At 48.6% G+C, this 13739-nt stretch overlaps 1 protein-coding gene across 3 annotated transcripts in view; it reads right to left on the bottom strand.

Annotated features, from left to right (window-relative positions):
* helz (helicase with zinc finger) overlaps window positions 1–13739 on the bottom strand; it is a 69372-nt gene that overhangs the window by 47762 nt on the left and 7871 nt on the right. For all 3 annotated transcript variants that reach the window (XM_088927031.1, XM_088927033.1, XM_088927032.1), the window contains exons 4-14: window positions 12856–12980; window positions 11816–11872; window positions 10953–11001; window positions 10585–10660; window positions 9896–10097; window positions 8501–8608; window positions 7907–8204; window positions 6776–7043; window positions 5168–5501; window positions 3207–3337; window positions 990–1169 (exon numbers count right to left, since the gene is read on the bottom strand). In XM_088927031.1, the coding sequence (XP_088783157.1) occupies window positions 990–1169; window positions 3207–3337; window positions 5168–5501; window positions 6776–7043; window positions 7907–8204; window positions 8501–8608; window positions 9896–10097; window positions 10585–10660; window positions 10953–11001; window positions 11816–11872; window positions 12856–12980 (1828 nt within the window). The remainder of the gene's footprint in view (window positions 1–989; window positions 1170–3206; window positions 3338–5167; window positions 5502–6775; window positions 7044–7906; window positions 8205–8500; window positions 8609–9895; window positions 10098–10584; window positions 10661–10952; window positions 11002–11815; window positions 11873–12855; window positions 12981–13739) is intronic.

Here is a 13739-nt window from a genome sequence, read left to right as displayed (position 1 = left end):
CACCTGCTTGCTGCATGTCTACCCAGAGGCCTGGATGCTTATCTATTTAATGTGATAACTCTCACTTAATTAGCTGTTCAAGCCTTTTATATACCTTTGCACGGTTTTATTTAGTCGGGGAGAGAGCTGCGTCTTTGCAGCTTTTCCGATACACTCTGTTGCATTTGCACAAAGGGGAGTGATTACTCAATAAACCGTCGCCTTCCGTGAACACATTTAATTTCTAAATTCCTAATCCTTGGCAGAAGTGCTTTTAGCTTTCAGCAGGTGGAGAACAAATTACAAACTGTCAAGTCCTTAAATATTCTGGAGAGTTAACAGCATAATTTAAGACAAAAACAACTTTCGATTTATGTTTGACTTTCTGCACCCATAATCAAAATGGCACAAAAGAGACAAGCCGAGATATCGTGCAGACAAGCTGTATTTACAGTGCTTGGCAAACACCTCAGAAACAGCAGTTACATTACAAGCATCAATAATTTACTCAAAGCCTCCACTAACACTCCACTACTAAAAATAAAAGGTTGCTTCCTCTACTACAAAACACAGGTCTATCAGGACGAACTATCACCTTAAAACAGGCTGCGATTGCAGTACATTAGAACCGTGTTTCTGTGTAAAGGAGAAACTGAGTGACAAGAGCAGAACAGTGCATCACGTCTCAGACTTTGGCACAGCAGTGTAAAAGGATACCGATGATGATTACAGAAAAACATCTTGGAGTCCTCTCCTCTGTGGATTTACAGCGATATGGCTCAGTTCTGGAAGAACCAGTGGCTCACTGGGCAAGGAGTTATCTTTGCTTCCACAGTAATAAGAGAGCACATCACCCCCCCCTTAATGGGACCCGGGCTCGCTGCAGATTAACCCTGGCAATACAGGACCCTGTCTACAGAGCAGGAAGCCTGAATCAGCCCTAAACCCTATGGTCTACAATGGGCATTCAAACTCCTGAGCTGGAGCAAACGGGGAGAAAGACGGCTCACCTGGTGTCCTGCTGCTTCAGTATGTGCTTGACAGCCTGAGCCAGAGTGAAGGTCTTCCCCGTCCCATAGGGACCGATGATGAGCACCGGGGGCAGCTGGATGGACAGCGGGGTGGTGATGGCCAGGATGGCTTCCTTCTGCTTGGCGTTGAGGCGGGGGTCCAGCTGCTCGTCCCACTGCCTGCGGGGGGCACACGGGACAGTGGAGCTCACAGAGAGCAGGTGACCGTGGCCTCACCTGCCCCGAGATCAGCCCCCCCCCCGACGCGTGCAGAACACCTGCACTGTCTCAGTTCCCTAAGCCCTTGGGGACGCCGACCGGGATCAGTACAAGACCGGGCAGAGGTAATTCAAGCCGCAGGATGTCCGTGTGGCTGCTGCGGCTTCGGGAGATTAGCCCTAGCCCTAGCCCCTGCCCCTTGCCCCATGCAACAGTGGAAAAACCAGCCCGATTCAGGGAGTTCAAGACCAACACTCGGACTGCTAATGGGGAAAAAAGCACATTTATCAGAATTCACTTTAAAAGGTTACGCACACAGAGCTGCAGTTTCACAACGCTGGCTTGTTACCGTGGTACAGCTTTTAATAAGGGTTTTATGTCGGAGTTACGTAACCGTTTATATTCATAATAAATGAAAGAGCTGGCAGACAGAAAAGCATGCACTCCGCCCAGCGATGCAGCACTAGAAACCTTTGGCAACATCTCTGCAGGAACTTCAAATTGGTTTTTTGCTTTCACACTAATTAGCACAAACAAATGCTCGAGAACGGCCTCAGAGAACCTATTATTGTAAAGTGCATAGTATTTGCAAAGTAATGATGATAGTTCTCCTCTGCAAGATGGGAACAATTTCTAAACAGCTGGAAGTGACAAATTTACTATGCCTTCAAATGCACTGGGCACCTCAGGTGTGGAGAACTGCTCTGGAACGCAAGAATCTCAGCAGCAGCATCTGTCGTCCCTCAGGCAACACTTAGCAGCTACACTCGTCACATGCGCGCTAGGAGTATTTACCAAGAGCAATCACAAAAACACTCTTGCACATTCATCCTGGAAGATTCAACTTCTGCAAGTTTAAATAAAGGGTAATCTATGAAAATACATCTAAATAAACCAAAAGAGTCATTCTACATATATGGGTGTGTGTCTACTTAAGATGACTAAACCCAGAAGAATCAAGAAATATCCGACACACTGGATGAACTTCATCCGAAGCTACTCAGTAACAAGGCTTTCCTGCTCCCTCGTGCTACTGAGATGTTAAAAAAGTTAAAAGTGAAATTGAAGCTTAAAAGCCATGAACAGCACTCCTACTGAACAGCAGATTATGCAAACAGTTTAATTATCTTGTCTGTATTTCCAGGGGCTGCCGAAAAAGAACCTCATTACAAATCTAGAACCCGGGCTGGCGGGCTGTGTTGCTGAGGCTGATGACTCGCCTCACTGTCCTCTTTAAGCCTGTTGTCTTGGGCTTCTGCACCCTAAAATATGTCCAATGGGCTGTTCATTACATAGTGGGAGTGACAGGCAGAAAAAGTATATAAGCAAATAGTCCTCTGCAACAGGTTCTCAGTAGTTACTCCAAAGAGCTGGAGCCGAGTCACAGAACCATCCAGCCAGTCTTATCTTCAGAGACAAGGCGGCTTAAGTGTACGTTTAGGAAAAACTGACATCACACCACTCGAGTTCCTGTCTCGAGGTGAGGACTCTGTATTATACAACATTCCTTGCCCACACTCACTTTATTTTTGTGGTTTCCTACGTAACACAGTGAAAACAACAAAAGCCACATCCTTCACGGCAGAACTTCATTTCAGACCGGGGTTCGAGCAGAGGGATGCCAAAGATGCAGATCAAACCAAAACTCTCTCAAGCCTGACTTTTACATCCACGTTATAGGTTCAAAAGATGCAAATAAGAAAATAAATAAAAAAACATCTTCACCCCCCCAGAACACACAGGACTCTATTACAGGGTTAGTTTTGTTTTCTCTGCACCAGGCAGGCTGTTGGCAGAAATGATGAATCCGCAAACACGAGGTTGAGGATTCACAGGTTATGGTCCTACTGTGGGGAGGAATGATCACAGGCTGTATCTTGAGATGAATTGAGGTAAGACATAGGGGCTCTAGGAAAGACCGTGCCCACATACACGCACCCCCCCGGGGGAACACCTGCTCCCAGCTGCGGTCGGCATGCGCTCGGCGCTGGATGGTACCTGTTGGGGCTCCAGGGGATGGTGGGGGTCAGGCTGGTGTCGGGGAACAGGATGCCGTTATCCTTGATCCTATCCAGTGCATAGTGCATCTCGCAGAGGGGCAGGCGGTTCAGCTGGAACTGCAGCTCCACCTGTCGGGCACAACAGCAACTTGTCAAGTCCCTCCCGCCGGCACTGAAGCCTGAAGCAAGTCCTTTGCAGTGACCAAGTCTCTGCTTTACCGAGCGTCACACTGGGAATTCCACATGCACTCACACCAGATAGACATGTCACACTGTTATCCTTATAAACACTAGACAAATACCCACACAGGGCGTATGGGAATAGACAGGCTGGCCAGAGACCTTTGTTCCGGGACTGTTAAATGAAGACGTTGAACACCACAGACTTAGTTTTTAAAAACCAGCCCACATCCAACATATTAACTTGCGATTTTTTAAACCTTCAAATCCTAACGTTGGGAGCAGGAACACAAGATTGACCTGACTATGATGCAGCTGATGAGGGATCCAATTTTTAAACATGGAGAGGCATCGGAATTTAGGGCCATCCCTCCTGTGCCACGAGCGTGCCACCTCCCTTTGTAGGCCAAGCAGTGGTGCCGCTACAGACACTCTGCCCCGAAACGATGAAGAGGCTGGGAGAAATCTACCGCCACAATTCAATTAAGTTGCTTAAAGACGTGGATATCAGAAAAGCTCCCACATGTGAGCTCTCGCACTATTGCACTGCAGGTGGAGTCGTGATTAGCTTAGTCTCCAACTTCTAAAACATGAGGCACTTTGATTCTTCCGCACTTTGGCTTCTCCGTGTCGAAATAACAGACAACACCAGCGGGTAATTGGCTACTCAGAGGTCAGTTTTGCCATCGAGACAAAAAGAAAATGCCACTCTCGAGCAAAATAATCTGGCAGATTAATCTCCTGTCTTTTAATTTTTTTTAAATCGTTTTCAGAGCAAGGCTTATGAAGGCATGTAACCTTTCCAAACTTGGAATCGATACTGCAGTCTTTCACCTTCAAGTCTTTAAAGCCGGCTTTCAAAAAAATCTGTGCTTAGCAGATGCAGAGCAATGTTTTTCACGTCTGAAGAACCAAACCATCTGAAAAGCTGCTGTGCATGAATGGAAACAGTAACAGCAGACCTACAAAGCAGTGCAACAGCAGTAAGCTCCTGGCACACCTTTTCTGACAGAGCACCAACAGTGGATATGAAACGTCAGTGGAGTCACTTTCAAAAGTCACTGAAAGTTTTTTATTTTTAATTATTTCTCCTAAAAATGATCCATGTGTTTTTCACTTATTATCCGATTAAATGTGAAAAAAGGTCTGACATGATTTGTCTTGATTTCAGCCTTCACATGAACAAAAGCTGAAATTTCAGGAAGGGTGTGTAGACTTTCGATAACCACTGTATTTTAAGATGCCTCTGCCAATTAAAGCTCCCAGCATGTGTGCTGCTCTGGCCTGCACCAGGGTGGCAGGAGCAGGCCTCCATGTGTAACAGCACAGCAGCTCCACTCAGTGGGGACCTGCAGTAGCTCCAGGTTTTACCGAAAGGGGGAGCAGCACGCACAGTACAATGCCCAGGCCACGCTTTGCTGGTTTGCCTCCACAAACTGGTTTTGCACTTTGCTTGAGACCCAGACAAAAGGGCTAAAATGACCCAGCTAAGCTCATCCTGATCAGCGAAACCCTCTTCCTCATGTCCTCCTCTCGGGACCCGAGGACTGCACGTGTGGGAAGCACTAGTACAAAAGAAAACACCCATGTGAAACAAGACAAGTCACTCATTCTACACCCACTGCACAGCAGCAGGCCCAGATCCCTGGACACCTCCACCACACCGGAGACTCTCTGGAGCCTTGAGCTGCGCTCATAAGACACATCACGACAGCGCCGGGACCCCCGCCTTCAGGGCTCTTGTTCCTTCCAAGCTCGTCTCCCCAGAGGGCCGGTTACCTGCAGCTCGTGGTCGGCCTGCAGGCCCAGCTCCTCGCAGCAGTCCCTGCACACCCTCAGGAAGATGTGCTCCTTGGTTTTCTCCTCGATCACGGCTTCGTACACCTTCTCTTTGGTTCCTGACGCCTGCGTCCTGCTGTCTTTGCTGATCGGCAGCAGCAAGACAGAGTTGACTTTGGTCATCACCAGGCGGCCAGCCAGTGTGTCTTCGGACAGCGTCTCGGTCAGCTTGAAGCGGCCGAACAGCTGGCCGTTCTGGGCGTACTTTGCCCCCCCAGCGATGCCGGTGAGCATGAAACTGGCGACGAGCTGCAACTGGACTTTGATGTTGAACCTGGAAGGAAACAGAAATGCGTTTAATCAAGTCATCCTCGGCTGTGCTGAAGAGCAGGGGGGGGAAGGAGGAGAGAGACTTGTACTCGTTGCAGCTGGATTTGCGGACAAGAAGTGTCCGGAGCCTGAACTGGACTGCAGATCCGCTCGTCCACAAGCCGACCACCTGTTTCCCCTTCACGAATGGTCAATGCTTAACTCACAGCGAGACCATGACCATTGAGCACGTCAAGAAGAAACCAGATGAGGAACTGAAACTTGTGGCTTTTAAATGCCTTCTAGGCACATCTTAAAAGGAAAGAGAATCCAGAAAAAAGGCCATAAATAATGGAAAATAAAGTCCTGGAACAGAAAGCTATAGTCACTTTCTCTTATTGGATTTCCCAGAAGGTTACTCCCGTGACTTCTGTGTAATCGGGTTTGTATCACTCTAATAACTTAATAAGTCCGCTGGTCCGCTTCAGATATTTTATAAGAAATAAACATAAAAATCCCTACCGAGCAGCAGGTGCTGCATTAGCAATGAAATTGCAAATCATTTCCATTTAAAAAAAATGAATTCTATTCTAATACAAATCTCAAACCATCTCTATTCTCAGGAGACACCTTTAAGATATGCATTATTAAAATGCTTAAACTGCACCCTCCCACATCCACCATACTCTCTCTTCTGCTAAAAAAGAGGTGCTCTCCTCAGTTGAAGAGCTACACTGCCACCTAGTGGACATGAAGTACACGCAGCAATCAGACGTTCAAAATCGTACGTAATTTCCCAAGAAGCTTCCAGAACTGAACATCGCAAGCACCTCGTTGCAACAAGTTTTCTTGTGCAGTACCTTCACTTGAATATAAAAATTTTGCGCGTCACATAAATATGCAAAAGGCTTGTCTTTTTGTTTACTGAGGTGCTTTACAGAATGTCAATAAATCATCATTCTCTGTAAAAACACTAATTTAGAGATCATAGAAGAGTGTGTATAAACACAGGAAATGCGTTAAAAAAATCAAAACTGTAAAAGCATCAACATGACCAGCAGACTGCAACCACGAGATGGAGGAAACACTGTGGGGTCCCCTGGGAACCCAAGCAGTAGCCCCCTCCAGCGCTCTGCCGCGGTCACCCCAACGGCGCAGGGAGTCCCCAATCCGTTGCGGTCACCCCCAAGACCTGCTGTGGTGAGCATGGGGTTTGAACAGTACTAGACATTCCCCCCCCGCCACCACCACCACAACTGAAACGTCCCCCACCCAACCTCCTTGTACTTGTACACTCACTTGCCAACCTCCTTGTACTGTGCGATCTCCTCGATGTAGAGCAGGTCGTGCAACCGGGACTGGTAGTTCTCCTTGGTGAGCATCTTGTCCAGCACGGACTGGGTGAAGAGCTGGTCCGCGGACAGAGGGATCTGGTACCGGGCCAGGAGGCTGCGCTCCAGCTCCATGGTCTCGTTGGGCTCGAACTCCACGATCGTCTTGCAGCAGGAGTCCCAGCGTTTCACCGACAGCAGGAGCTGCTGCCTCGCCTGCATCAGGTGCTCGAGGTCTGCAGAGCCGAGCAGGACCGGGAATCAATTATTCTGACAAATTAAAGAGGCCCTGGGATTCATCTCGGTTTTAACTAATTCAGAAAACTCAAATGTGACTGATGGCAACTGTATCGGCACAACATCAGAGCTGACCAAGTCAAAACCAGTGGTGGAATGAAAAAGACAAGGCGGGATGCTCATTAACAAGGAATCAAATCACAGCCAGAATACGGGAGGACTAGACCAAGAAACCCCACCCCGCAACCCTCCACAAACAAATGAGAGGGCACCCCCAGAGAGAGGCACATCTGGGTACAGGGCAAGATCCTGGGAATGTCCATCAGACTAACGGTGTGGGAGGGGGGCAAACCTACAGATCATTAAAAAGTCGCTACAGCAGACAGATCCGCCAAGGTATGACGTTTCATAGGTGCAAAAGTCTAGGGCTTGACCACCCAGCGTCATTGCTCCTTTACCTGGTGTTTTCACCTGCATTTAAAAGGACAGCGTACAGTCCTAGAGGGCGCCAATCGCAAAGCCCGACTGGTTATGATGACGCTCCAGCTTGTGATTTTAAAAAGCATCGACTACAGGCTCCAGTCCTGGATCAGCAGCTCCCACACTGTGGACAGGCGATCCACTGCGGCTGCCTAGGGCCGCCGGGCTCACAGCGGAGGCAGCGATGACTTGAGTCTTGAGCACAGCAGCTCAGCCTCATCCCTAGCCGAGTCTCGGCGTGAAAAAAAAATCTGAAAAACCTACACCACCCGCTTAGACTCTGCAATTCCAAGCTCCTTCCCCCCCCAACAGAACTGAGCTGAACGGGCACCGACCGCCCCAATTCCAGTGATCGGATACAGTCGCACATTCTGGAACGTACCCTCGATGGAAGCAGCATCCACCATGACTCTCTGCATCAGCACAGGCTCCGAGCCAAAGTCGAAGACGATCGTTTGCCGAAATGTCCCGAATATCTCCGTGCTAAACCCCACGACGACCTCGTAGACGCAGTGGTCCATGCCGTTCTGGCCCACGCTGCCTCCCACCCACTCCTGGCAGCTCTCCGGGACCTGCTGCCGCAGCAGGCTGGAGGCGTCCCCAGTGGACACCGCGGTGATGCCGAAGTGGGGCCGGTGGGCGTCGTACAGGAGAGCGATCCGGTACAGCGTCCTGGCCGGCTGGGGGACATCGAGAACATGTTTTACACCGCGCGCAGTCCCGTGCTCCACCGAGCAACGGCAACGGAGGGAGAGCGACACTTGAAACAAAGCAACAAACATCTCGCTTCTTCAGTGTAACTTCACATCATCGATTATATTATCAGCGAGGCAGAAATGCTGGTAGTAAACCTACAGGTACCAGAACTAATCTCCTTTTCTAGCTCTCTCGATATTAATCTGGCTTCACATGTTCCATTAGGGGAAATGCATTCACAAAAGGCAAAGGGCCGAAAGACGGCCGTATCCGTTCTGACCTTGCAGTAGAGCGTGAACGTCCAGGAGTGGCACGACTTCTTGGTGGTGACCGTGACCGACAGATCGGAGCTGTGCTCCACACTCACTCCTTCCAGGTATTCACTGAGCTGAGAACAAGGCAGGAGAAAAGGGCCACGGCTCAAAACGCTACAGAAAGGCAGTAACAGGCACAAAATGGTCATCTTTACTTAAAATATGCGTGTGTGTCCGTCTGAAAGTGTGCTCACTCCAAGGTTTCCAAACTCCAGTATTTGGGGTCCATAAGGGAGTGAGGCTTCTAGGTCTCATGAAGTTACAAGCGGCCTCCAGCTTTAAACTGGCCTCCAGCTGCAGAGACCTGCTGGATTTCAGATTTCCAGGCCCCGAGCTGGGACCCCCTGCTTTGTGCACTGCTCCACTATCAGGTGTATATTTCTACCCCCCTGCAGTGCGCATCCTCAACAGCTAACTGCAATGCCTCAGACTCAATGCACACCTGCACTATGCACTTTTTGCATGGTCTACCATGGGTTTTTTTTTCTTGCTACTACATATTTATTGTCCCACAACATACTTATTGTTCCTGTTGTTATTATTTATTATGTTTGTAATGTACTGCCAACATTGCGTGGTGTTATCGGTTGTACAGTGCATGTCCCGAGAGATGAGCGTATTTACAAATTCGAATGTACGGCAATGAACTACTCTACTACTATATTTCGTATATTTTAACAGAATTGCCCCTGAAGCGGGAGCCTTCGTCCTCCCCCTCCCTGGCCGGTGTGAAAGCAGCACAGACTAGATGGACTGGAGCCCAGGAGTTTCATTCCAACTCGGCTCTTATTAAATTAAACCTCCATTACGCTGCTGACTCATCCGGACCAATTTGCCAGCTTCGCCCAGCTCTTCAGGTGCCTCCGCATTAAAAAGACCCAGACAACCAGCAGAGCGTCTGGCCTCCCAGGACCAGGATTGGCCTGTGAGACTACTGGCCGCCCAGTCCGTGTCACAGCAACTGGGCACTTGGCCTCGTCATGTAAGGGCTTGGGAGTCACTATCCTGCTTTGACTCGCAAAACTACGCAGCATCTCATCCTCGGCGGAGCACCACTGCGGTTAAATCGGTCCGATTTCGGAGCCCCGGGAACGCCGCTGCCGCTGCATTCCCAGCCTTAAAAAGGGCCATGCCGTGAATTTCACTTGATCTAACCTGAACAATCTGCAAAGCTGCAACAGCAGTGGGAGGGTTACTTTTGCTTATGGCTTTGGGGGGCAGGGGAGAAGGCAGAATGGGAAAATCCTTTATGTGATCCGGCTGGAAGAACAGGGAGCCCGAGCGTTTTTTCTTGCGGCCCTGGTGTTAATCCACAGTTTTATGCTCCGGCGCTCTCGCCGCGGGAGAGAAGCAAGCCGTACCACTTTCTCCGGAGACAAAGAGTTCATCCATTTCTCAATGAGGGCCTCCATGTAATTCCCAGTGAGCTGCTTGCCTTCCTGCTGCTGCTGCTTCAGCCGGATCAGCCTGGAAGCGTATCTCTTCTGCCACTCGGTCAGCTCCTCCTGCGAATGCGCCGAGGTGCACTGAGCACCATATCTGCAAATCCTCTGCTCTAAAAACCTACACGGGGGGAGGAACCACAGCTTTTCACAAGGACTTACAGATACTACACAACACATTTTATCATACCTGCAGGAACCTGATCAGCACAAGACACTGTATGCCAGAGCACAAGAAAACACCTGCACATCTTCCAGTTTTTCCCCTTCTGAACTTCAACACACCCCCGGCAAACGCCAACGGCGTGGTTCGGCCAGCCTTTTAGAAAGCCATCAGTAAACACAATCGGCATGGAGATATGCCTGCACGCTGCTCTCAAGGGGAACGCCACTGGGGTAATAGAGTATATAACCATCCAAACCGCCTGAGCTGGGCAGTGGGTCGTACTAGAATTCAGCTGCTGCAAGAAACTACTTTCGTACAAACTTTTATGCGACAACAGACAAACTGCTGACCTCCACTTCAGCTCACAGACGAACGCACGGACTCTTGCATTATCCGAGCGTGCATCTGAGAGCACGCACGGACACCCGGCCGGCCACATTACCTTTTGCACAGCGTGTACTCCTCGCTGCTGGTCACCCCCCGGGGAGGAGGCCGAAAATGCCACCCATCCTGCTCGTCTGCAGAGAGAAACCAGAGCACAGGTGTAACGTGTGGCCCCCGACACAGGCACTCTAACAACAGGCAAACCGCAGCCTGGGCAGAATGACTCGAAAAGGACACGGGGTCTTACTTTCAGACCTGAACTACTTCTCGACATAGTGCTTTAAATCAAATACATAAATGTACCCAGGTAAGAGGGCAACAGAAAAGAAGCAATCAAACAGGGGTCAGACCTATAAGGTAACAGCGGACATCTGAAAGGGAACAGTTTGGTTTTGATTTCTTTCTGCAGAAGAGCCATGTGCTTACCTTCCTCATTGTCTTCTGTGCACTCCGAGGCCATCAGTCTACTTACTGTCTGTTAAGTGCATCAAACAGCCAGTGTTAGACAATTGCAATGAGGTGCAATAAAACTGCATGAAGGCATACAAGAAATTGAGTTTTTTTTTGAGTGAATCCCCACTTCATGAAAGAAAATCTTCAGACTAGTACTGTTATTTTGTTATGCGAAGGGCCCTCTTAAACCAGAGAAACTGGCTGCAAGTGGGGATAATTACAAGATTTCAGACAGCCCCTGTCTGCAGATGCATTAGCAGGTCTTTCACAAAATCAAATAGCGCTACACAGTCTGCGCAGTAATAGCAGCTGGAGCTCTATGCAGTGATGACAATTTCCCACCGAACAGAGGCTTGATCCATTTTGATGTTTTGAGGAAATAAATTCCCATTTTAAAGCTTAAAACTGTTCAGGTCAAAGTAAAGCAAGATGATTCCTTTGTAATGTAATAATCATGAAGGACCCAGGATCTGGCGTTGACTTATATTACAGACAAAAGCCCACAGACTGTAAAATCTGAAATGACTCAAAACTGCTCTGCAGTCGGACTCTTATTTCCATCCCCCGCTTAAGCACAAAATGACTCATTTGATTAAAATACAAAAGGAATCGTAAAACCTGAGGACTTCCCAAAATAACTTTTTCATCATGAATGTTGCACATGACTGGTGCCAAAACTGTCTATATTCCTGTACAACACCAGGAAACCACTGATCTAAAAACATTTTATCTGCCTCGAAGAACCAGCATACACTGCATTCATTCTGAGACTTGCATTGGTATTTCCAAATGCAACCTGTTAATTTCCCAGAACCATACTCAACAAGCGCACTTACTTCCATCTCAGAGAGAAGCATTTTCAATCTGGTCAAATCCTTCGTCACCATCCCATTCTAAAGTGAAGAGATATGTTTAAGAGACATACAGAACACTGAACTTTTGCAGAAACCAATATACAGTACAAGAAAAAGCAAAAACTCTTAATTTCCCCTTTCCCTCATTTCGACAGGCAGAGGGCTGACTCACCACTGCTTGGTCTCTCTATGCATTTAAATTGAAACCACAGAGCACGGGAAAGAGAATCCTTTGCCCAAGTAAACTCCCTATCAAAAAAGATTCAGATGCTACCACATGCACAGGAAGTCTTTACATAAGGACACGCTCAAGAGCAGAGTGTCAGTTTGGTTTCCATTAATGCATCGCCCAGCTCCTATTTAATCAGCAAAACCTACACACGCTTCACATATAATATCTACAGACATTCATTCCCTTACGTACATTCAATCCGTTTTGTCCCATTAGTTGTTTACAATTACTACTCACTGCATTTAACTCAATTAATCATTAATGAAGTAACTGAGTAGCTTTTAAGGACTGACGGCAACTAATTCATGTCCATACAATACAGTCCTGGAAAACACACTGCTGTGATTTCATGCTAGCACTCTGAATTCTATATTACACAACCTGCCACTACACCTAATTTCAAAGTCTAATTCATATTCACTACAAATACTTCAAGTAAGGATTCAAGCTTTTCTTCTAGATGGACTGAAAAAAAAGTTTTAAAAGCTAAACGTTCTGTTTTCTCTTTGTTGCCTAACAAAGCCCTGAGCCCCAGGTGCTGCTGTTCTCTCGACAGCAGGATGTTTTTTCGGCATTAAGTATTCATCGTCAACACTCTTTAGAAAAGGCTTCAGTGCAAAGCCTTAATTAAAGTAAAAACACTTTCCATGGCAAGGTGGCGGCGGCAGGCGTGCTCATCCGCGCGACGATGACAACACGCTGCCTCGCTGCGGCTGCGGGTTCGTATCACACAGGTACCTACGGCACAGCCTTGCACGCCGAGGACACAGAGCGGCAACTTCAACCTTACCAGCGGTTCCCCGAACAGCGACTTGTTCAGGACGCCAGACACCTCCTGCAGGCTTCCCTCGGCGAGCAGGCAGCGAAGCACGGCCTGGAACGAGCTGCCTCCCTTCGCCAGCCCCTCAGCCAGCACTGCAACAGCAAAGCAGCAAGGCCTTCAGCTCAACGAACCCCTGACCGCAGTGATGCTCGTTACACCGGGGTGACATGGTGGCACAGTGGTCAGCATTGCTAATGCAGCGCTGGGGCCCTGGGGTGCTGTCTGCGTGGAGTTTGCATGTTTGCTCAGGTCTCCCCTGGGTGCTCCACTTTTCTCCCACAGTCCAGCACATACAGTCCAAAGACATACTGGCAGGTCAGCTGGCTTCTGGGAGGCCCAGTTCAGTTTGTCACAGGCACAAGTGCAATGAAAGGCTTATATTGACACTGCCCAGCGCCTGGCTCTTGCTGGGAAAGCCTCCAGCTCCCCCATTACCCTGAATTAGATCAAGCGGTTAGAAAAGGGATGGATGGTTGGACTGATGGATGGATGGATCGGTTGTTACACAGATCATTTTGAAGCAGAAGTTTTACCCTACTGGCGAAGTGCTGCTGCAGGAGGGATCCTACTCAGTACAAGTAGAATCACCAGTTCAGATATTTGGTGTCTGTGCTTGGCTGAGGAGCCGATGACGCAGAACTGCCATATGTGGGATTATGACAGAACTAAACTAAACTAGATGGAGAGGATCTTAGAGAAGATCCTGTGTCACAACCACGAACATGCTTGTGTCACTGAGGGCCCAGGCCAACTAACGGCACACTGCTGCTCAGCCAGACTTGAACCCGTGGCCACCGAGCTCAGCCTGCACTCAGGAGAGCATCTTTACAGGCTGAGCCAGTGGGGGAAAA

This window comes from Atractosteus spatula, chromosome 11 (assembly GCF_055471065.1).
Source record: "Atractosteus spatula isolate fAtrSpa1 chromosome 11, fAtrSpa1.hap1, whole genome shotgun sequence".
Taxonomy (NCBI): domain Eukaryota; kingdom Metazoa; phylum Chordata; class Actinopteri; order Semionotiformes; family Lepisosteidae; genus Atractosteus; species Atractosteus spatula.
This window is presented reverse-complemented; position numbering and strand designations above follow the sequence as displayed.